The 22,236-nt window shown below is 57.4% G+C and overlaps 2 protein-coding genes across 14 annotated transcripts in view; one reads left to right on the top strand and one right to left on the bottom strand.

Moving 5' to 3' along the window:
- The window catches only part of EPN2 (epsin 2), a 52,688-nt gene extending 40,349 nt beyond the window's left edge, over nt 1-12,339 (top strand). For 6 of the 11 annotated variants that reach the window (XM_070773163.1, XM_070773155.1, XM_070773156.1 and 3 more), the window contains 6 exons: nt 1,233-1,325; nt 1,997-2,189; nt 5,896-6,069; nt 6,311-6,397; nt 8,414-8,626; nt 9,850-12,339. In XM_070773163.1, coding sequence (XP_070629264.1) covers nt 1,233-1,325; nt 1,997-2,189; nt 5,896-6,069; nt 6,311-6,397; nt 8,414-8,626; nt 9,850-10,148 — 1,059 coding nt within the window. In that variant the 3' untranslated portion in view covers nt 10,149-12,339. The remainder of the gene's footprint in view (nt 1-1,232; nt 1,326-1,996; nt 2,190-5,895; nt 6,070-6,310; nt 6,398-8,413; nt 8,627-9,849) is intronic. The other 5 variants (XM_019981486.2, XM_019981481.2, XM_070773160.1 and 2 more) reach the window with 4 other exon arrangements.
- Nucleotides 12,340-13,267: 928 nt separating this feature from the next.
- B9D1 (B9 domain containing 1) lies at nt 13,268-21,937 on the bottom strand. 3 transcript variants are annotated; one of them, XR_011562007.1, is made up of 9 exons: nt 21,509-21,937; nt 20,099-20,167; nt 19,254-19,365; nt 18,947-19,130; nt 16,455-16,589; nt 16,160-16,223; nt 15,577-15,639; nt 13,733-13,800; nt 13,268-13,464 (listed from the first exon to the last, which is right to left on the bottom strand). XR_011562007.1 is itself a non-coding variant. In XM_070773165.1 (8 exons), the coding sequence occupies exons 1-8, from the start codon at nt 21,569-21,571 to the stop codon at nt 13,322-13,324; spliced, it is 837 nt and encodes a 278-aa protein (XP_070629266.1). In that variant the 5' UTR covers nt 21,572-21,653; the 3' UTR covers nt 13,268-13,321. The 3 variants fall into 3 exon arrangements, 2 of the variants coding, with proteins under 2 accessions (XP_070629266.1, XP_019837047.1); XM_070773165.1 differs by lacking the exon at nt 16,160-16,223 and having other exon boundaries at nt 21,509-21,653; XM_019981488.2 differs by lacking the exons at nt 16,160-16,223; nt 18,947-19,130 and having other exon boundaries at nt 16,455-16,551; nt 21,509-21,652.
- Between the last annotated feature and the right edge of the window lie 299 nt (nt 21,938-22,236).

Here is a 22,236-nt window from a genome sequence, read left to right as displayed (position 1 = left end):
TTCAGGACATTGGTCCTGGGGACGCACCTGTCAGAGGTGCTTCACAAGATGCTCCCTCTGTATTCTGCACATCCTGTGTGCAGAATACGATCCACAAGGTGGCTGGAGAGCATCTGGACCCGGAAAAGGACAAGACAGAGGCTGGAGGGAGGGCCCAGGAGAGAGGAGAGTGCTAACGTCCAGAGAGGGGTGTGTGTTTGGTCTCCCTGTTATGAGCACGTGTCACGTGAAGATGGCGAAGGAGGGGGAGTGGCCCAGAGGACCTTCAGAGGGGTTGGCCCTCTGCTGCTGCTTTCAGCCCTGACTTGCTGTCCTGTGGTTAAAAAGGGCAAAGCCGTGTGGCATGGCTGCGTCACCCTCTCGCTTAGAAGTGCCGTGAGGGACAGGCAGGGGGTCACATGGAGGCAGCTGTCGGTCCCAGAGTGGCTGGTCCCCCTGTAACTGGAGTATCCTGTAAGGTCCACAGTAGCGGACTGCCCCCAGGGTGGCCCCTCAGTCCACACGACCTCCCTATGGGTCCCACCTCACCTTTGGCGGCCCAAGGGAGGTACAGAGAGCTCACAAGGAAAACGGGGCAGATGGACATGCCCATCCAGTGTGGTTCCTTATCCCATCTTAGAGTAAATAAGACACAATGAGTGTATTCACTTACATTTAATCATTATATTATCCATTTGTAAAAGCTTGAGTGGCCCAGTCTTATATATGGTGACTGTGCTTTGAATAAATATAAAATACAATGGACCATTTCTGTTAGAATTCAAAAATAGGAACACACTTGTTTTCTGGAAGCACGGCAGGGGTCAGGGTGGAACGGCCTGTGACGTGTCCCCCTTCCAGTTCCTCTCTGGATTGTTTGTGTTTGTTTTTTTTTCCCCTCCTGATTATTTGTGTTTTATGAAGAGACATATTGCTTCCATAATTAGAAAGAATTTTAAAGTCATTTTCACTTTGAGAAAGAGCATTTTAGAAGTATTCCTCTTCTCCTCTCTGTCTGTGGTGTCTGTGCCCTGGGCTCCCTGGTGGGGACTGGAAGTAGGTGGGAGTCACACAGGTGGGAGGGGACCCCGGGCGCATAGAGGGGACGGGAGATACTCGCTGTCCACCTTGTCCTCAGACCCTCCTCTGAAGTGACTGGCGATCCAGCTTTAGTTTCCGGCTGTGGTGGGAGGGCCTAGCTGGGTGGCGATGTTGTGGCCATAACCAGCTTCGAGGTCCATTGTGCTCCACAGGAAGAGCGCCTTAGGCGGGGCGATGACCTCAGGCTGCAGATGGCCCTGGAGGAGAGCCGCCGAGACACGGTTAAAGTTCCAAAAAAGAAAGAGGTGAGTGCTTCACGGGGCTGGGGGGTCACTGTGTGAGACCCTTCCAAGCCCGCCCCCGTGGTGTGACAGCAGGAGCAAGGAGAGGGCGAAGTGCACACTTCTGCCTGGGTGGTGGGCCCCCATGACCCCTCCCCGGCCCCCCACCCCCCAGCCACATGGCTCTAGCCACTGCTTCCTAAGCTGCGCATCACGTGCTCTGAGATCTAAATGTGACTACTCTGCCCCCGACAACCATCCTGACGGACGGCAGAGTCCCCCCAGGGCCAGGGGCTCCGTTGGGGCCCCTACCCTGTTACAGTGCTGATACATCCTGGCCCTGACGGCATCCAGGATGGCCATGAGAGTGGGAGGGTGAGCCAGCCCCCGGGAGAGAGGGCCTTGGGTGATGCTGGCCACTGCAGGGCCAGGTGTGTCAGCGGACAGCACCTGGAAGGAGGCAAAGCCTGCGTTTTCCCAGGAAACCCTGAGGACCGGTTGACAGAGGGCACGTGGCATGTAGGGTGGAGCCGGGTCTTCACTGGGAAGTGGTGATGTGGGGCAGTGGGAGTCCTGTGGTCCTCTGGGCCCCCGAAGGCCTTCTCTCTGGGAGAACCCTGGGCAGGTGCAGGTGATGGGTGAACATGTGCTGCCAGGCAGCAGAGCTCACTTGTCCCCTACCCTGCTCGTCTCAGCAGCACGGCTCCCACCCGCAGCAGACCACGCTGTTGGACCTGATGGACGCCCTGCCCAGCGCGGGCCCTGCTGCCCAGAAGGCGGAGCCCTGGGGCCCGTCCACCTCCGCCAGCCAGACCAACCCCTGGGGCGCGCCGGCAGCCCCAGCCAGCACTGCGGACCCCTGGCCGTCGTTCGGTAAAGACCCCTCTGGTACATCTCCCCTGCGCACTTGCTGGATGAGGGAGGAGCTACGGGCACTCTGCTCACCTGGCAGTGGTGGGCTTGGGTCCAGGTGATGGGGTGGGTGTCCAGGCCTGCACACCCACTGTAACGCCCTCCTGAGGGTGGTGGTTCAGAGCTCCACTTCATCCTGTTGTGAGGAGCTTTGCTTGGGCACGTTTCTCTTCTGCTTCCCACGTGCACTGGAAATGGCTTGTCCCTCCCCTGGGACACACATCAACCCTCAGCCTCAGGATCGCACCTGGGTTAAGAAACTGTATTATACGGCGTGAAATGTCTGAGTCGAGTTGCTGTGATTAGCTAGAAATTATGACATGCTTAAATGACCGTATTAAAGTAATTCTTCTTACTTGCTATTTAAAGCAATAGCAAATCTGTTTAATAGGCTAAATGAACATTTTAGAGTTCTGTTTAATGCCAGCGTAAAGTGAACTTGTGACAGGTGATTCAGACATGAGCGTGGCACCATCAGTTTCATCTGGGGAGTAACCTTGGGCACATGGACTTCCTGATCGCTGGGCAGGGCTTGGCTACAGGCTCTGGGACGGTTTTGCAGCCAGCCCGCCGCTCTGGGAGCCCCCCGAGGTATACTCAATCCTGCTGCCATGGCTGATCTGTGGACATCCTGTCTTACAACTTTGGATGTATCTTTTGTGCCCATGTCTCTTGGGGCCTTTGTCTCTGCAAACCAGAACCCCATCTTTTGTATTCAGCTCAGTTCCCTAGCAGTTTGCTGAAGTGTACCAAATGCCAGGTTCCGTTCTCCCACGTGGGGACCGGACAGGCGCAGGGAATCGCCCTGCCCTGGGATCACACAGCACGTGGCCCTGGTGCTTTCCACTTGGTATGTTTTCAGAGTTCATCCACATGGTAGCACACATTCCTACCTCACCCCTTTTTATGGCTGAATAATACTCCATTTTGTAGATTAAATCATATTTTGTATAACTATTGAGCAGTAAGAGATGATTGAAACCTAGAAAAAAAATTTTTTAACAAAGAATGGTTATCTCTGCCTGTGCTGGGTCTTCGTTGCTGTGCACAGGCTCTCAGGTTGGAGCTTGTGGGCTCTGGAGCGCAGGCTCAGTAGTTGTGGTACTCTGGGCTTAGCTGCTCCACGGCATGCAGGATCTTCCCGGAGCAGGGATCAAACCCAGGCACCTTGCATTCACAGGTGGATTCTTAATCACTGGACCACCAGGAAAGTCCATAACCTTAAAATTTCAAATCAAACCTTTAAATGTTGATAGTGAATTTAAAAGATTAAGAGCATGTTTGGAGCTCATCAGAATACAGCTGGGTTGGCCTCATGTGGTTTGTGGCCTCATGTGGTTTGTGGCCTGCCGCTTTTTTCCTTGCTGTTCCTTGCCTGACCCAGGGCCAGCTCCTTGGTTCTTATGCACTTTACTCTGGGCTGTGTGAGGAGGTGGCATGGGGGCTGCAGGGCAGGACTGCACCCCGAGTACGTCAAGGAGGCAGTCTGATGGGCAGGACACCAGTCATATATGGCCCCAGTGCAGACAGGTGGCTCTATGCTTGGGCCAGCTTCATCCAGCAGTGGAGCCAGCGTCCTTGAGAGAGATCCTGCCAAGACTCAGCAGAGAGTGAGAAGACTTTACCAACTCTGTGTTGGCAAACCTGAGGACTTGGATAAAATGGATGAAGTCACACTCAGCCACAGTGGTGGAAGGACACCTGTGAACAGGATAGTCCTAGAGTCACTAAAGGACCTGAGTCAGCCATGCACCTCCCCCTCACCCCCTGATCACCCCACAAGCTTTGCTGGGAGGTCTGACACCCCACAGGAAACACCTCCCCTTCACACAAACTCCTGTGGGCTAGCACAACCTTAATACCAGAACCAGACAGAAGACGCCCAGTGTGAGAACAGACATGTCAGGCCAGGCTCACTTAGGAATATGGATGCAAAAACCCTCAGCAAAGAAGCAATTGCAAAATCAAAATGAGAAAAGCATAAAAATGGTATAGTGCATTACGAAAAGCCTTGTTTGCCAGGACCAAGTCAGGAAATGCACGGTTGGTGTGTAGTTGCTAAGTTATGTCTGACTCTTTGCGACCCCCATGGACTGTAGCCTGCCAGGCTTCTCTGTTTATGGAATTTTCCAGCCAGAATACTGGAATGGGTTGCCATTTCTTTCTCCAGGGAATCTTCCCAACCCAGGGATTGAACTTGCATCTCCTGCAGTGGCAGACAGATTCCTTACTACTGAGCCACCTGGGAATCCCCAGGAAATGTATTAATGTACCATATTAATAAACCCAAGGAGAAAAATCATGCAGTCATCTTTGTAAAGGCAGAAACAGGTTGACAAAATTCACCAGCTGTTTATTGCAAAAGTCTTAGCAAACTTGAAATAATGCAGAGCTTCTGTAACCTGGTCAGCTTCTGAAAGGAGAAAGCCTGTCATGGTAAATGGTGCCATTTAATGGTAAATGTTTAAGAGCAAGACATGGATGCAGCGTGCACCCCTGCCATGTGTTGGGACGGGTGGTTCTGGCCAGTGCAGCAAGATAGAAAGAAAAGGAACTCGAAGAGCTCCGCCCCCATCCTTTATGAGAGATGGGAGAGAGTGCGTAGCTTCCAGGGAGGGGTTTATTGGAATTGAGAGTTATTATTAGAATTACTGTGAGAATAAATAGGATGAATTTGAGTGATTAGAATTGAGTTTAGTAAGATTGCTGGATATGAAAATTACTATGTGAACTTCAGTTGTTTCTCTGCATAACAAAAAGGTAATTAGAAAATGAAGTTTTAGAAACATAACAGTCCCTAGGACTAACTTTTACAAAAGTTGTATAAATCCCTTATGGAAATAAAAACTATAGTAAAAAGTATTACTGAGGCCGCGTGTGGGGATGGAGCTCCTGCATGTCCCGGAAAGCACAAATCAGAGGAAAATCCCGGGGGTCCTGCCCCATCCCCGTTGAGAACTTCTCCATTCTTCAAGTGACCCCTTAAGGAGGGTGAAGGGAAAGTCCACAAGTGAGAAGATGTTTGTAACTCACGGAAGAGAATCAGCAGCCAGATGTGGAAAGAACCCCACTGATGAGCATGATGGAGAAAAGCAGCCCCTCAGGAGGCGAACAGAGTCAGCACCTCATGGAGGGCAAGGGGAGTTGTGAGGGGCTCCTGGGGAGCGGTGGCCACACAAGCACACCCGCCTCTCCTTCTGTGTCTCAGAGCGGAACGTCACACAGCAGGAAAGCAGCACAGCTGAGCCTCCCAAATAAAACACGTGAACACAGCCTTGTGGCGTGTCTGCCAGGCACCTGATTCAGGGGCCCCGCACCGCTCGCCTAGGGGAGGTGCTGGCCACTGGGACGGGGCGCAGGGGCATGGTGTGGGCACCTGTAATGCTCCGAGGGGGGAGAGCCAGCATGTGGGTGCTCTTGGAGTCAGCCCCCTCCCCACGGACAGTTTCAGGGTATAGAAGTCTGTCTGTCCTTCAGGGAAGGGCCTGTCCAGATCCGCCGAGTGGCTGTGGTGGCGCCCAGGTGTGTGCCCTGTGCTCTCTGAAGCACATGAGTCTGCCAGCAGGCTCTGCGGCCCTCTCCCCCTGGGTGCTCCTACCACCCAGGGCTGGCCCTCCCCTTCTCACTCCAGCTGCCCAGCCATTTCACCGGGCATCTTCGAGCCAACCCTACCTCTCCACAGGTGCCAAGCCAGCCGCCTCCGTCGACCCATGGGGGGCACCCACTGGAGCCGGCACACACTCTGCTCCCAAGGGCTCGGACCCCTGGGCTGCCCCGCAGCAGCCAGCCCCCAGCGCAGGGAAAGCTGCTGACCCCTGGGCTGCAGCCTCGGCTGCCAAGCCTGTGTCTTCCTCTGGTGAGACCCCCTTCCTGGCTCCTCTGCTTCAGTCTGAGCACCCCACTCTGCATGGGGAGTCCCTCTCCTGGTCCCCGCCCTGCCCACCTGGTAACCCAAGCCTGTGCTTCACCTCCCTTTCCTCAGCTGGCTCTCTGGTTCTCCCCACAAGGGGCAGAGATGCCTGCCCACCCTGGCCCAGGTGGGCAGTGGAAGGCAGGGAGTGGAGGCCCCCTGCAGTCACCACCACTCTCTCCCCCAGGGTCCTTCGATCTCTTCAGTAATCTGAATGGTACAATTAAAGATGACTTCTCTGAATTTGACAACCTCCGAACTTCAAAAAAAGCAGGTACATGAGGTGGTGGTGGTTTCCGCACGGTCCTATGCCCTTGACCAATCCCGTCTCTGCAGGGATGACAGTCGTGAGCCCAGTGACTCCACACACTTCCCTCTTGTCTGACTCAGAGCTGGAGTGACTCGGGGCAGCAGTGGATGCCCTTGAGCTTTCTGTCCTCTCGCTGGGCCGCCTCAGCCTCCTGCCCTGGGGCTGCCTGCAGAGGCTACTGCCCTAGCTTCCAGCCCCACATGGCTCCTGCCCCACCTCCATCTGCCTCCTTCCTCCCAGCTCTCCAGAGGCGCCCCCTTTTCTAGACCACTCAGGTCTCTGTATAGGCAGGCATCTTTGACACACATACACACACACACACACACAGGTATATGCACACACAGAGCCACATGCTCACACACACATACACGTGCATACACATGCGTACATGTGCGCACAGACATGCACACACAGACAGACGTGCACACACACAAGTGCGTGTGCAGATATACACACAGATATATGCACACACAGACATATATCCACATACATAAAAACATGCACACACACATACATACACACTTGTGCGCATGCGCACACAGAGATATATGCACACACAAACACACACAAGCAGCTCCTGCACTGCCCACCAGCCACTGTGCAGGAGGCCTGACCCCTCCTCGTGTGCCCCTAGGCTGGGAGTGGTCAGGGTGGCGGGCCGAGGAAGGGGCTGGACGCCCTCTTTACACACCGCACAGGGCTGGGGACAGAGTATCCCCAGGGCCACCCCTCTTGCCAGAGCAACTTTTCTCGTTGCTCTCTCCTCTCGGCTCCCCCTCCCCATTTCCCACTGCCTCCTGTGCCTCCCCCAGCAGCCGGGCTGGGCTGGTTGAAGGTACGGGCAGCCTGGCACTGTGCACCACCCCCAGGCCTTGCGGCTTGAGGGGCCGGAAGCGCCTTAGAACTGCTGCTTCCTGGGCTCTTTGTTTTGCCACATGAAGAAAGCAGCAAGCTTCCGTGTGTCCTCCACAGCCAAAGCACAACCTAACTGTCCATACCTGCTCCCTGCGCCTAGTGAGAAGTCTGAACACGCTTCCCTGGGCCTGTGAAGTGTTTACCCCGACTCCAGAGGAGTTCCACTGTATCAATAGAAAGTTTGGAAACGCTTACGGAAGAAAATGAGAATCGTTTCCAATTCTTCCATGTGCTTGTGGCCACCAAGCTTCATTCCAGTACTTTTCCTGAGCTGTTACGTACGGCCTTTGTCGTTGGAACTCACGGTGGCGTGAGAGTCCAATCCTGCCCCCGTGACTTTTTGGAAAAACAGATTGAAAACATTTTCTCTCAGCATTACAAATCCTTTAGAAATAGCTCTGTAGAATCTCAGCGATGTTACTGAATTTTTCACTTAGGGGAGGACGTTTCAGGCTGACTTCCAGGTTGTGTGTCTCTGTGTGGTATTTCTCGAGACCAGGCTCCTGGACGTGGAGCTGCAGGAACAATGAGCAAAGGCACCACCATTTCTAGGAACCCACATCCACATTGCCTTTTCACATCTTGGCAGAACATCCATGTCCTGCTGGCCTGTCTCAGCACACCCTCTATTGGCTGAATTTTTAAAAATCATTTGCTTATTGTTGAGAGATTCATGTCCTTTGTAAAAACTTTAAAAAATGAAAACATCCAAAAGATGTAATTTACTCACGCGTAGCCACCAACCCACAGTGCTGTTGTCGTGTGTGGAGACGGGGCCGTGCTGTTGGTCCCTGCTTCTCTTGGTTGGTCTCTCCCTCCCCACACCTTCTGTCCCTGGATTCGGGTCTGATGGTGCGAGCCCTGCCCTGTGGCTGCTGGCAGCTCCAGTTTGGGGCTGTTGGGAAAGCTCTGCCATGAACGTCCTATCCTCTGGAGCAGCCGTGCACGTCCCCAGCGAGGCAGCATCTGAGGACATCTGGGTTCTGGATACTGCAGGGTGGGATGCACCTGTCCTGGGCCCCCGCCCTCCCAGCTCACTGGTCCACGTGTGTCCTTGTCTTGCAGCCAAGGCAGCCTCTCCGCCGACCCAGAACAATGGAACCTCCAGCCCTGATCCCTTTGAGTCTCAGCCCCTGACCGTCGCCTCGAGCAAGCCCAGTGGTGCCCGGAAAACCCCAGAGTCCTTCCTGGGCCCCAACGCGGCCCTGGTCAACCTGGACTCACTGGTGACCAGGCCAGCCCCGCCGGCACAGGCCCTCAACCCCTTCCTGGCACCAGGTATGTGGCTTCCTGGGTTCCCCCAGCCATCCACCCTTCTTGAGAGTGGCCCTGGGGCAGGCCTGTGGGCGCTGACCTCCTCTCCAACCCTGGATGGACTTTTCCCACAGGCCGTAGGCAGGTGGGGAGCACGCTCTGGAGCACCCACATCCTGGGCCAGCACTGGTGCCTCTCGGGGGGCCTTGTGAGGGGCTGGAAAACAGCCCCTCCTCTCAGTTAAGACCACAGAGCAGAAGCTGCCCCTGGCTTGGTGCCCCCAGCCAGGGAAACCCTCTAGCAAGCATGAGTTTGGGACACTTCTGGGGGCCAGGGGAGCCAGGGTTGGCTGCCCCCGCTTTGGGTGAGTGTACCTGGGTCCTCTGCCGAGCCATGCTCCAGGGACCCTCACTTTGCCCCTGCCCTGGGTTCTGCCTCTTCTGGGGCCGGAACTCTGCCCTCTGTCCCGAGCCCATCCTCCCTGCTGGTGGGCTCTCCACCCGCAGGGGCTCCACAAGGCTGCAGGACAGGCCCCAGCCCTTGAGTCGGTGGCCAGGGCCCCATGTCCCGCCCCAGTCCCGAGTCCCAGTGTGCTCACACCCTCAGCTGCGTGAGCTGCTCACCATCCCTGCCACATGCTCTGTCCCACCGGCCTGGCTGTCCTGCTTCTCCCTGGGTGGGAGGGTCAGATCTACCCTTCAGCCCCAGTCCAGGCAACCCTCTTCCTTAAGGAAGCCCCCGCCCTTCCCCGAGTTTTCCTTGGGCTCTACAAGGACAGGAACGGGTTATGTTCAGGGCATTTGGCCTGAGGACTTGGCAGGGCCAAGCTCTCAGAGCCTCGAGCAAAAGTGCAGAAGCCCCAGCCATGAGCTCCTGAAGGGATAGGGGTCTGCGTCTCTCCTTGATCGCAGGACTTCTCAGAGATTTCATGAGGTCAGGGTCCCCCGGTACAGCATGTGGGGACTGCTTTCAGGCTGCGCTGCTCGTCCCGCCTCCCCCATGGCTCCCCTCTCTCCCTGCACCTGTGGCTGCTGCTGACGGTGCCCAGGGTGCCAGCCTGGAGTAGGCGCTGGCCCCTGTCAGCCTGGCCCATCACTTGGCTCCTCACAGCCTGAGTTTCCTCCTCTGGACATCGCGCCCAGAGGCGGGGCTGCCTGGGTGGCCTCCCTGGCATTGTAGTCCAGCCCCGGGGCCCAGGGACGCTGCTGCTCTGCCCACAGCCACTGCCTCTCCCACTCTCTCCCCAGGTGCTGCCACAGCCTCGGCCCCTGTCAACCCCTTCCAGGTTAACCAGCCGCAGCCGCTGACGCTGAACCAGCTGCGGGGGAGCCCAGTGCTAGGGGGCAGTGCCTCCTTTGGTCCTAGCCCAGGTGTGGAGCCTGTGGCTGTGGCCTCCATGACCTCCGCGGCCTCCCACCCAGGCCTGGGGGCCAGCAGCTCCTCCCTGCCACCTCTGGGCCCTGCTGCAATGAACATAGTGGGCAGCCTGGGTGTACCCCAGTCGGCAGCTCAGGCCACCGGCACAACCAACCCGTTCCTCCTCTAGTGCCCGGCCGGGACCCGTGCAGAGCATCCATGCCGAGGACGCCGAGCAGGGACTGTCGCTTGTGGAAGGGGTCGGAGAGCAGGGGGATGGGTGTCAGGGCGTCCTGTCCAGCTTCCTGAGCAGAGGGTGTCTCTGTGATCCCGGGCCTCAGTCTGAGGGGTGAGCGGTGGCAGCAGACAAGAGGCATCACACAGCATGTGGGTCCCCGGGCCCAGCCTGGCCACCCCATTGCCTCTGTGGGGATCTGCCAGCTCTCGGGGGCTTGGCCGAGGCGGCGGCCATGTGAAGTGCCAGTCCAGCCTCAGCCCAGGGTCTCTGGGACACTCTCGCCCGGGACCTGGCCCCCACCCCTAGCCCCAGGGACACCCCGGGCAGCCCCAGGCATGGACCGGATGGAGTGCCGGCACCCTCAGACACTGACCTTTTGGGGACGCAGTTGTGCGTGTTTTACTTTTCTTTGACTCGTGCGTGAGTTCAAAGTGAACGCCACCACCGTGGAACAACTCTTGAATTAAATCCACTAGAGAAGCTTTAAACTAACCCGAGCGTAGCCCTGCCACGTGCTCCGTGCTTGTATGCGTTTGCACAGATTTTGTTTAGTACAGTTTCATATTTGAGTTTGCAGAATTATCAAATAGTCTTTTTTTGGCTAATATTTTTATAACGTGGTTCTTATTTAACTGTCTAGTTTTGATAGAATTTACCAGGTCTGGCTGAATTAAGATATTGGCAGTGTCATGTTAGTGGTTTAAATTCTCTTATTTATGGTTTTAACTCTGTAAGAAAATTTAAATACGAAGAGACAAAAAAATGCCTTATGGAAAAACTAAAGCAAATTCTTTATAGGAAAAATATGGGAATTTGATTACACATAAAAGATATTAAAAAAAAAAAAAGAAAAACCTACAATAGTAACAAAAAATTGTAGCCTCTAGTTGCCTTTTCCTTTAACTCCCTTTTTTGGTAAATTACCAAACTGACTTTCAGCCTTTTTGGCTAGATCTAAGAGAGAGGCTATTTTTCTTACTGATGTACCAACATGAAAGTTAAAGACAAAATCTAACATATGAATGTTACTCACCAGGTTTTATCAGCTAACTTCTGTGACTGAAGGCATGCACAGTTAACAGGACTCGCGTTTACAGTGGAAACATGGGATGGAACCCTGTCTCTGTGACCTCCCCCTTAGCTCCACCCTCAGGGCAGAGGTGGGGACAGTGCTGGCGGCTTGTCGGGGGGCAGTGGGGCTCTGCTGTGGCTCCTGGGACAGCCCTAGGCTGACGGGCTGCGGCCCAAGCCTGGCTCCCACACACTCACCTGCCCTCCAGACACATGTTGTGATGTAGAAATAACCATCTCTTTCTTTGGAGAGGATCAAAAATCACTCTTATACAGAAAAGATATTAACAAACATGCACTAATCTTACCTCCCTCTCCCCTGCTTCCTTTGTCCCACCCACCACAATTTAAAGAAGTATTAAGTCACAAAGATCAGAAGAGACTCACTCCTCCCCAGAGCAGGGACATTGGCCCCGAGTCCCATGTCTGGACAGCTAGCCTAGTGGGCAAGTCAGTCTCCATTTCCACAGTGGACGTCTTGCCTCCGGCACCAAGGGCAGTTAACACCAGGTCCCTCTGCTTGCAGTGCTGGGCACGGGAGGCTGACAGAGCAGCCTGGAGAGCTCACTCTGCTCCTCCTTTCGGAGGCCACCTCCAGCCCAGAGACTTGGGCTGGACTGTGGGCTCCTGAGTCATCAGGAAGGCCGGACCGGCTCTCCTCTCCCAGCGGCCCAGGGGAGAGCGGGCTTGGGGCAAGATGTTCCCCCAGGGAGGGATGGGCTGACGCCTGCACAGGTGGTAGGACCACACTACTGGGTGCTGGGGCCGCTCCTCATCAGTTAGGAGCCCTTCCTGACGTGACACAGGCCTCCGAGGCCCAGGCAGCCTCAGCTCCCGCCCTCGATCAGACCCATCCCCAGGCACCTCTTCCCATTGCCCGTTGCACTGATCATGAAGCCACTGGCACTGCCAGAGTGTGGGATGTGTGCCATCAAGCGCCCTCCTGCCCAGGTGCCATGGTGGGGGTGTAACCCAGCCATTCTCAGTCCAGGGGCAGGTGGCTGGTTTTGAACTCGTATTGACTATTGATACTTATTTACTGTATAAATATAATTTATCATTTGTATCATGATGCGGTTTCTGGTTGTGTCCTTCCCCTGCCTCCACCCTCATCAATCCTGAAACACTGTGAGGGGCCGGCTCAGGAGCCAGTTCCCACCTGGACCCAGCTTGGCCACTGAGCTGGTCCCGGTGCCTGTGTGAGCCTGAGCATCAGGGAAGGAGTGGACTGGGGAGCTCCTGTACAGTCAAGGTCATGACAAGGGAGGAGCTGAGAGAGAGGCCATGTCAGGGAGGAACCATCCAGGTGGATGGGGATGCGTCAAGGGTGGCTGGAGTCCGGTGGCCGTAGGCTGGTATGATGACCAGGGGTGTTCTGGAAGCTGGGATGGGGCCACGGGGGATGCGCCTGCGGAGCAGAGGCCAGAGCAGGAGAGGACTCCTCATGCAGAAAAGGCCAGCGTCCTGCTGCCTATTCCAGGGCGCACAATGAGTTGGGGCAGGGGGAGTGGCCCTGAGTAGCATAAACTTCTGGTTTCCAGAGGAACTGGGGGAACATGAGCCGGGGGCTCCCTTCAAATCCTGCCAAGGAGAGAACACTGGGCGAGCCCTGTGACCTGCTCAGAGGGCTCCCCTGAAGCTGCCAGCGGGTGGTCAGGTGGCCTGGCGTTGGCCGAGGGCAAGTGGGTTCTCCCCCTGCAATACCACCCACCTGGGGAGGCTCTCAGCCCGTCCCCTGTCCAAGGGTGGCAGGCATCCATGGAACTGGAGCCATGGAGCATGGTCAGTTTGACATGTGCCAGGCACCAAGCAGGCAGGTTTTAGGGCCGAATGTGTCGAGGTGTGAGGGGCACACAGCTGTGAGCCGTTGAGATCAGTGTTGAGTCCAAGCGCGCGTGCTGGTGGCTGTTCTGTGCAGCGGCCATGGGCGGTGCCCTCTGAGGTGAGGGCCCTGCTCCCAGGGGATGTGCTGCAAAAGTCGGCGCAGCCCTAGCCCAGGCTCTGTGAAAAGGTTACACTTTATTATACGATTGCTGGGCAGAGGGCTGTTGCCTTCACCGGGGGAGGCCCTGGGGTGGGCTGGGCCCCGAGACGCCCTGTGTGTCCGGAGGCCCGGTGTCATAGCCCAGCTTCCTCATGTCCTTGGTCACCACGTTGAAGAGGAGAGTGACGAAGCCCTGGGAGCGGACACGGGTCACTGGGGACAGAAGGACAGAGTCAGCCAAGCTGGGTCAGAGACAGATCCAGGCTGCTTTGGGAATCAACAGCTTCCGTGTTCCCTCCTGGAAAGTGGGGGCAACACTGCCCAGCCTACATTCCTCCCTGGGAGAAGGGGCTGCCCTGGGGACAGGGCGATGGAAGTGGCAACCCTTCTGAGCTGGACCCTGCTCCACCCATCTGACTCCTGGGGGCCCACCTGGTCCCTTCCATGCCCACCCTGCCCAGGGTGAGGGGTGAACCTTTACCTTCCCGGCCTTCCCCCTGAGCCACCACTTTGGGGTCTGTGTACTCGGGTCGCCGTCCCATGAACCAGCTGGGAAGACAGGGGAGCGGGTGAGCAAGGAGCTTGGGGGTCCTGCAGACATGGCATGGGCTCTCCCTTCAGCCCTTTCCCGGGGAAGAGCCTCCCCACACCACCCTCCTCCTCAGCTGGACACCGTCCATGGGTACGGTCATTGTGGGCAAAAGCAGAGGGCGGGCTAGGGCTGGGAGGGTGCACGGCCTGAACCCAGGGGGCCCCACCCGGAGTCCAGCAGCCATCCTTGGGGGTGGGCAGAGGGACAAGATCAGGGCTCTCTGCTGTCCTAGTAGAGCGGGACCGTAGACTAGTCACTTCCCGACTCTGGGCCCTAGTGTTCTCCAGTGTCCCGGGGATGTGATCACAGGCCCAACCTGACGGGGCTCTGGCCAAGATGTCTGTGCCCCCCGCCTGGGCAGTGTCCTGCCACCTCGCTCCCAACGGCAGGGAGGTGGCACTGGCCTGGGTCCTTTACACCCACACAGGCACCAAGCGATGTGGCCATGGCAGGTCGGGAGGAGCCTCACTGACTGCGCCTCAGTTTCCCCGTCAGAGGAGCAGGGCTCCACCTGTACCTGCCTGCCAGGCTGCGCTGAGGACCAAGCTGGGGAAGCAGCCCCCAGGGCTGGCATGTGCCAAGGACAGATGCTGCTGTAGGAGCACCAGCGGCTCCTTGGGGCAGAGACATGCCTGAGTCGCCCATGTGGTGGCATCTTGGGGAAACCCTTGAGCATCAGATTGGAGGGGCGGAGTGATGGCCCCAGAGATACCAGGTCCTGTTGAGAGAACTTAACGTCTTTGGTTTTAAGCCACCACATCTGTGGTAACTGGTCACAGTGGTCACAGGAAGCAGTCGCAGGGGAGTGGGTAGGCAGCAGGCTGAGGAAGGATGCTTGGGAGCAGAGCACCCAGAGAGGGGGTGTTTGGAGGGGCTGCTTGGCCAGCTTCTCAGTGGCCTCCAAGGGCCCTGGACTGCAGTGGTCTTGTCGATTCAGCTGCTGCCCTGGGTTCCATCATCCAAGCTCACACAGTCCAGCTGGGGCAAGAGCGCCCCCTGCCCACCCCCCCACCCCGCCAGCAAGAAGAGCAGGAGACACCCCTGCTACCACCTGGTCAGCAGTGAGGTCTTCCCTAGCCAGAAGCCCCTTCCTCAGGGAGACAGCACACGGGGGCCCACAGTTCTCCCCCGAGCAGTGTGGACGTGGCCAGGATGTGTGGACCCACAAGGCCCTTGACACCCCACAGCTGCCCCGTGGGTGGTGATGTCACCTCCAGCCGACACTGGCCCAATCACAGTGGCTTCCGGAGGAGCTCCCAGGGGCAGCAAGCACCCAGCCATGCTCCCCAGGCCTCAGAGCTCAGGAAGCTTCCTCCAGCCAGCAGGGCTCCAGCCACGTTCCCCTCATCCTGCCCGCCCACCCAGCAGCTGAGCTGACTGTTCTCCATCCCTACCCCCAACAGCCAGCCAGGCCCAGCCACCCTCCAGCTCCTGTTCAGATGAGGGAAGGGGCCAGAGGCCTCGGCTGGTCTCACCCAGGCCCTGTGTCCAGCCCCCGCTGGCTGTGCTGCCAAGTCCATTACCTACTCCCTGTGCCTGCAATCTTCTCTGGGCTCTGCCATGATGGCCCCACCCTTGGCTCTAAGCCCTGCTCAGATGTCACCTCCTGGCAGAGGCCCCTCATGCAGAGGTGTTCAGCATGACAAGGAGGGGTGGGGGAATGTGACAGCCTTCCTTCCCACCACTGAGGCCAGGATGGGCGCCCTGGGGACGGGGGATAGGCGTCTACTCACCTGGTAAACTTTTGCAGTTTAGATGTAGATTCTGGGACAAACATGGGGATGGTCTTTTTGTGCCTGAAACAAATGTTTTCACAGCTGTGCTGAATCAAGGGAAAGTGCTGGAACTTTCTGAGCCTCCAGTGAGGGACAAGCTGGAGTGCCCAGAGGTTAAAGCCGAGGCCGCCTCCAGGGCCAAGTTCCCGAGAGCCCTGCCTGTTTTCAAGGGCCAGAGGATGTGAGGGTTACAGACACCAACCCCGGCTCAGCTGCACCCTCACAGGGTCTTGCCTTTCCCCTAATGTCCCCCTGTGCTGCCCGGATACCTTTCCTCCAGGAAGCCCATGGCAGCCCCCAGGGTCCCACCCGCTGTGATCAGCGAGCAGGTCCTGTCCCAACACCTCTCGGCTGCCTGCTGTGCCGCCTCCCTCCGCCCCCTCTGACCTAGTCCTACTCCTTAGGGCCCGCCTGGTCCCCCTGTGCCCAGACGTCCTGTCTGCACTGTGTCTACATCTGTCATGGGGCTTGATGAGACAGAGCCTCAACTCTCCACCCTGCCCACTAATGGGGGCTGCTGAGGGCAGGGCCCTGAGCTCACATGTGTCTGACACGTCGTCCTCAGGCCAGCAGAACCGCGCACAAAGGCAGCAGCCATGCGGGCTCTCGGGAAGGAAAGAAGGAATGAATGTCTCAACTCCAACCCCTGGGGCCTCTCGAAGCCCAGGACAGTGCCCACCCCTGCCTCCTCCCAGATGGGGCTGTGCCCCCACCCCTGCAAGGCCCCATCTACTCCCCACCTCCAGGGGGGTTCCTCTGGATAGGAGCCTGGCAGAGGGTGCCCACCTCCCAAAGCTGCGTGGCCAGCAGCCCAGGGAGCATGGAGGAGGACCTACCGGCCAGGTGAGAGGGGCACGTGCACCGCCCCGTATCCTCGGACCACGTCATTTCCGAACACGTCCGGCCCGTACACGCTGAGCACAATCTGCGGCCCTTCGAACGACAAGGCAGGGGTCAGCCCGTGGGGAATCCTGGGAAGAGCAGGGCAGAGAGCAGGGCCGTGGTCCTTGAAGCCCCCAGGTATGGGGCTGACAGAGTACGGGGTGAATGTGGGGACCTCCCACCCCACACCAGGGGCTTCTGCCACCCAGGATTCAGGAGGCGGGAAGAGGGGGGCAGAGCCTGGCAGCTGTCCAGTACCGGCCGATGCCCTGCCTGGGATGCTGTGATTCCACTGTCCACAGACCCAGGAAGTCGGCAGGCATCCAGGTGTGATCGGGTGGGGTCCGGTCCTGGGACCTTTTTTGAAGGGGTGTCAGACTCAGGCCAGCGGGGTGGGTCCTGGGAGGGGTGGTGTCCGGTCCGGTCCAGGAGGACAGAGGGGAAGCAGAGGCCTGTACGCCCTTCCTCTGGAATCCTAACTGGAATCCTAACAGTTCCCAGTGTTCCCGGTGGGCAGTCCTGCCCCCTGGAGGCCCAGAAGAGAACTCCCTCCACTCTGGGCCCCTCCGGTGGAGGCAGGAGCTGGCTCGTGGCCAACCCACATGAAGTGTTCCTGGGGCGGGGAGGGCCGTTCAGAGATTGTCACTGCTTTTCCTAAGGTTTCACCACCAAAGCAAGTGTTCCCAGCCTGGTCCTTTGGTTCTGCCTGTGTTCTGAACTTTGTACCATGGGAATGGAACAGTGCATAGATTTCTTTCAGCTTCTTAGACTCAGTGTTCACGGGATGCAACCAAACCATGTCACCTACAGGGTCTGCTCAACTTGGTCCCATCTAGCATGTCTGTGGGGTGCACAGTCAAGCAGGGGCTCAGCACATGTCCCCCCAGCTGCTTCCCGGGGGCGCAGCACCCACTCCAGCCTTGTTCCCTGAGCCAGCGCTTGGCACCCTTCATGACAACTTGCCATCCTCAAGCTTCCTGATTGGGCTGTTCTGGTGCCTGCATTGTGGCCACTCACTTTTTTCTTATATGATTGTATTTAATTTTGACTGTGCTGAGTCTTCATCACCGTGTTAGCTTTTCTGTAGTTGCGGTGAGCAAGGGCTATTCTTTGTTGTGATGTGCGGGTCTTCACTGTGGTGGCTTCTCTTATTGCGGAGCACAGGCTCTAGGGCTTTAGAAGTTGTGGTTTTGGGCTCAGTAGTTGTGGTGCAGCACGTGGGATCTTCCCGGACTAGGGATCGAACCTGTGTCTCCTGCACTGGCAGGTGGAGTCTCTACTACTGAGCCACCAGGGAAGCCCCTCACTTTAGCTTTAATTTGCATTTTCCTTAATTGTAACTGTTCTTCCTAAAATAAACCTGAGGCCTTGTCCTGTTTATTGGTCACTCAGACCACTCTCAAGTCCCCTTTCCACTCCTGCGCTGCCCCTTGTCATGAACCGGCTGTCTGCATAGATTCAGTTCTGCCTGGGGCTCCGTATGGATCTGTCTGTCCCGGTGCCCTCCTCACTGTGCTGTATAATTACAGCTTAGTATCTGGCTGGCAAAAGTCTCAACGGGCATCTCCATCATCTCTGCCAGAATCGGCAAATGCTCCTGGGGGGAGCGGGGGCGGGGCCTCTCTGGAGCCCTGCTTTGCTCCTGGAGCTCAGCAGCTAAATCAAGTTCCATGCTCTGCTGCCTGTCTGATGCCTTCATGTAGTTGTTTTCTGGTTTTGCTTTTAAGTACTCTATTCACCTGTCCTCGGCAGCAGGAGTCTGGTATGTTACCTAGTGCTGTCTTCCAGGGAGCCAATGAGAGTTTCTTATTCATGGACAGCAGGATGGCCGTCCTGCCCAGGAGGGTCACTGGGCAGCCTCTGCTCTAGACCTGCAACCCCAGACCCTCTAAGCCTGGGCGCCGGCTGCACGCAGTGTGAAGGCCTGGACTGTGAAATCAGATCCGTGCTCAGCTACTCAAGGTGAAGCTGAAGGCAAATGATGCCACTGTTTTGAGTCTTGGTTTCCTAAACAGGAGAAGAGGTGGAGAGAAGCCTACCTTTAAGATAGTATCTCACAGTTCAGCCAAGTCCACGTTTGGAGAGCACGCACAGCTCTGTGGAGCGAGCCAGGCTTTGCACACAGCTAGCACTCACGAGTGACTTCACTTTCACTTTTCACTTTCATGCATTAGAGAAGCAAATGGCAACCCACTCCAGTGTTCTTGCCTGGAGAATCCCAGGGACGGGGGAGCCTGGTGGGCTGCCGCCGTCTATGGGGTCGCACAGAGTCGGACACGACTGAAGCGACTTAGCAACAGCAGCAGCAGCAGCACTCATTAAGTGAGAGTGATCACAGACGACCAGATACAGTGGACAACAAACCCTGCAGACACTAGCAAGGAGAACTTTGGGAGGCCAGAGGTAGGACGAGGGCTGGGTGCCCATGGCAGAGAGAAGGGCCTACCCCTGGCTCAGGGCAGGGTCTTGGAGGAGGAGCAGGGGGCTCGGGACTGGCGGAAGCACAGCGGTGATGGATGGGGGAGAGCCGATGAGAGGCCAGACTGCTGAGCCACAGTCACCAGGCTCTGCCCTTCGCAGGCAGTCGCTGCTCAAGGTTTCAGGCTGGGCTTCACCGACTTCCTCAGAACCTCGGAAAGGTCAAGTGCACACAAATAAGTGGGAAGGAAGGGAAAACAGCCAGGTGTCTGAGAGCACCTGACAAGGCTGGTAGAGGGCCCCAGGGATGAGCAGGACGAAGCCTGCAGACTCACAGCCGTAGGGGTTGGTGCTCTTAAAGGTGACGTCGATGGGGAAGTTCCATACCAGCGCCCGCCTCGCATCTTGGCTCTTGGAGGTGATCTGTGAGATGCCTTCCTCCAGCCCCTGCGAGGACAATGACAGTGACGGCCAGCGTCCCAGCTCCAGGCTGCCATGTCCTCCCACCCCACCCCAGAGGTGACAGCTGAGAGCTGTTTTCATCACCATCTTCTGCCGAACAGAGGGACCTAAGACATGACAGAGTGGCTCCCAGGTCTTTGAGGGTTTCTATCCATTAGGGCCTGAAACCTTGAGGCCCCTCCCCTCTCCTGGTGCCCAAGCTCCACCTGCACCTCCTTCAGAGGAGGGGACGGTCCAGCAGGCTGTTGCCCTCTCCTTTGTCGTTCTGCCTGGCTAGTTTATTCTACAGCCTTCTACTTGGCCCATCCCCCTGCTTCCTTCAGCTCTACGCTCAGTTACTGTCTTAAGGAGGCCTTTTCTGGCCTCTCATCCCTCCCCTTCCTGCCTTCACTTTCCCCTCAGCACCGCTACTAGCCAACAGCCTGGAGCGTTTACTGCCCCGAGTCTGTCTCCCTCTCAGGCAAGTGGCCCCAGCAAAGCTGAGCTGGTCTGGCTTTGTTTGCTGCAGGGCAGGGCCCAGGAGCGACCATAGCCTTAGGGGTGGATCAGGGATCTCTGCATTCTCTGCCCCGGCCTCACTGGGAACAAACTCACGTGTGTGCCACCCGTGAACTCTTAACTGGTTCTGAACTGGGAGGGGAAAGGGTGCAATGGAGCCTTCAGAAACCCCTCCAGTCACAAAAGCTGTGAGTCTGGGAGGCTGTAGGGTCCAGCTTACCGCTGTGGGGGCCCAGTCCTGGCCATACACGAAACAGTACTTGCAGTAGAGGTCGTCGTACTCAGGAAACTGGAAATAAGCACACACAGCTTCTGCTCACAGGGACTCGTGCTGTGACCACCTGTTAGCCAGGCAGGTACAGCCACCAGCAACTCTGAACATGAGGCACCTGGCGGGCAGGGGCTGAGAGAGCAGGGTGCGTGGATATGGAGTTCATTGGAGGGTCTGGTCTCAAGATGTGGGATAGTCCAGGGCCACTGCTGCCCCCAGGCTTTTGCTCAGGCTCTGACATCTGTATGACATGCCCTTCTCATTCCTTCACCTGGAGGAGTGCTGGTCACCCTTCAAAACTGACACTTCGGGGAGCCTGCCATGACTTCCAGGTTGTTGGAGCCACATCCCAGCTTCCACAGCCCCTGGTGCTCCATCACAGCACTGACCATGTTTATTTCTCTCAACTCTATTAGACTGTGAACAAGGGACAGGTATGTGGGCCTTCTGTGTCCCTAGCACCTGGCACAGGGTGGGCACAGGAGGGTCTAAGGAATGATGCCGAAGTGAAAGGTCTAGAAGACAGGTGCTCCCAGGATACAGGGCTTGGTGGGAGCTGAGGGCCTGCAGAGCGGCCCAAGCAGAGAAGGGGAAGAGTGGGGATGAGGGGCTGCTGAGAACACAGGCACATGTGACCCAGCCCAGCTGAGGCCCCTGCTGGGATAAAGCAGAAGAGGGGAAGCTGGCCTTAGGCACCAGGCCAAGGAGGAGGTGGACAGGGTGGGAGCGTGGGGCAGCGACCCTGATGAAACAGGAAGGCGGGAGATGCCCACTAAGAGACCCCACGGGGCTTTACCTAGACCACCTTGGTTAGTACTCACAATATAATCATAATATTTTAAAAACAGCCTGGAAAGGCAAGTCCAGCAAAGCTTTGACATCAGTCCAAGTTTGAAATTCGTTTTGCCACTTCCTTTGGGCAACTTCCCATCTGTAAAATGGGGGTGCAAGTAATACCTACTTCAAAGGGTGGTTGTGAAGACTGGCTGAGCGGGGCTGGGCATGAAGACTGGCATATATCATGTCTTACAGTAGTAACAAACGGTTCTTAGGACATGCAGGGGACTGGAAAGCACTGTCCCCTTCCGTCGGACAGACACACCCTCCAGGTCAGGAGAGCTGCCACCATCGCTGTGTCAGACCAACCCGCGCCGGAGGAGCTGAGGGTCGCTGGGTGGATGGAGGCCCCTGCCCGAATCTTCACGCGGGCTCGGCCAACTGTGGCCTCGGCCTGCTCAACCCTCCAGGCCTGTTTCCCCACCGCACTTCGTGGCGGAGGGTCCGCGCGACCTCTCGCCAAGCCTGTCACGCTGGCTCCCTCCCCTGAGGTTCGACCCTGGAGAACTCACGGCCGCTCACCTGGGCGCTCTCCACCTGCCCGTTGACCATGAGCAGGAACACGCTGGGGGCCGCGGCCGCCATAGCCGGGCCGCGCGGTTACTAGGAGGCGCCGGGTTGCCCTGGAGACGACGGCGTGGCGCAAGGGACAAGTTTCAGGGAAGCGGGAGCTTCGGAAAAGCGCGCACAAGGCGGCGGCGCGCAGGCGCAGTCGGAGCGGCCCGTTGCGGTGGGAGGCGGGGCTCAGCCGTCCGGTCAGTCTGCTGGGCGGTCGGCGCGAGGAACCCCACGCGAGTGTAGCTGGTGGTGTAGGACCCAGGCCATCGCCCGGGAATGTGTGTCCGTTCTGACCACCGCGCTGCCGGCTGGAGTGTGTGACTGGAGCCCGAGGCTGCTGAGGGGCGGGGTCCGGCCGCGCTTCCGAGAGTCCCCGTGGGGCCAGCAGCTCCCTGCCTCGGGTCGACAGATTCTCCCTCGTGCCTTTGAGACCCTCGCCTCCCAAAAGTTTATTAGACAAACCGAGAAGGGACCTGGAAGGTCCTTAAGCCCAAGACAGCAGGTCTCTGCGTGACGCGGGAAAACGGACCTCTGAGGGGCCGCCCCAGCACCTTGCCGGTGGGGAGGGGCGAGCCCACCGGGCTCGGCTGCCCGCCTGCTCTCAGCGCTCACCACTGTTCGCTTTTGCACATTGATTACTGTGACAGCTCCAGCCAGTGCCGCCTCTCCCCCAAGCCCTACACCACGAACAC

Source organism: Bos indicus, chromosome 19 (assembly GCF_029378745.1).
Source record: "Bos indicus isolate NIAB-ARS_2022 breed Sahiwal x Tharparkar chromosome 19, NIAB-ARS_B.indTharparkar_mat_pri_1.0, whole genome shotgun sequence".
In the NCBI taxonomy this organism is placed as follows: Eukaryota; Metazoa; Chordata; class Mammalia; order Artiodactyla; family Bovidae; genus Bos; species Bos indicus.
This window is presented reverse-complemented; position numbering and strand designations above follow the sequence as displayed.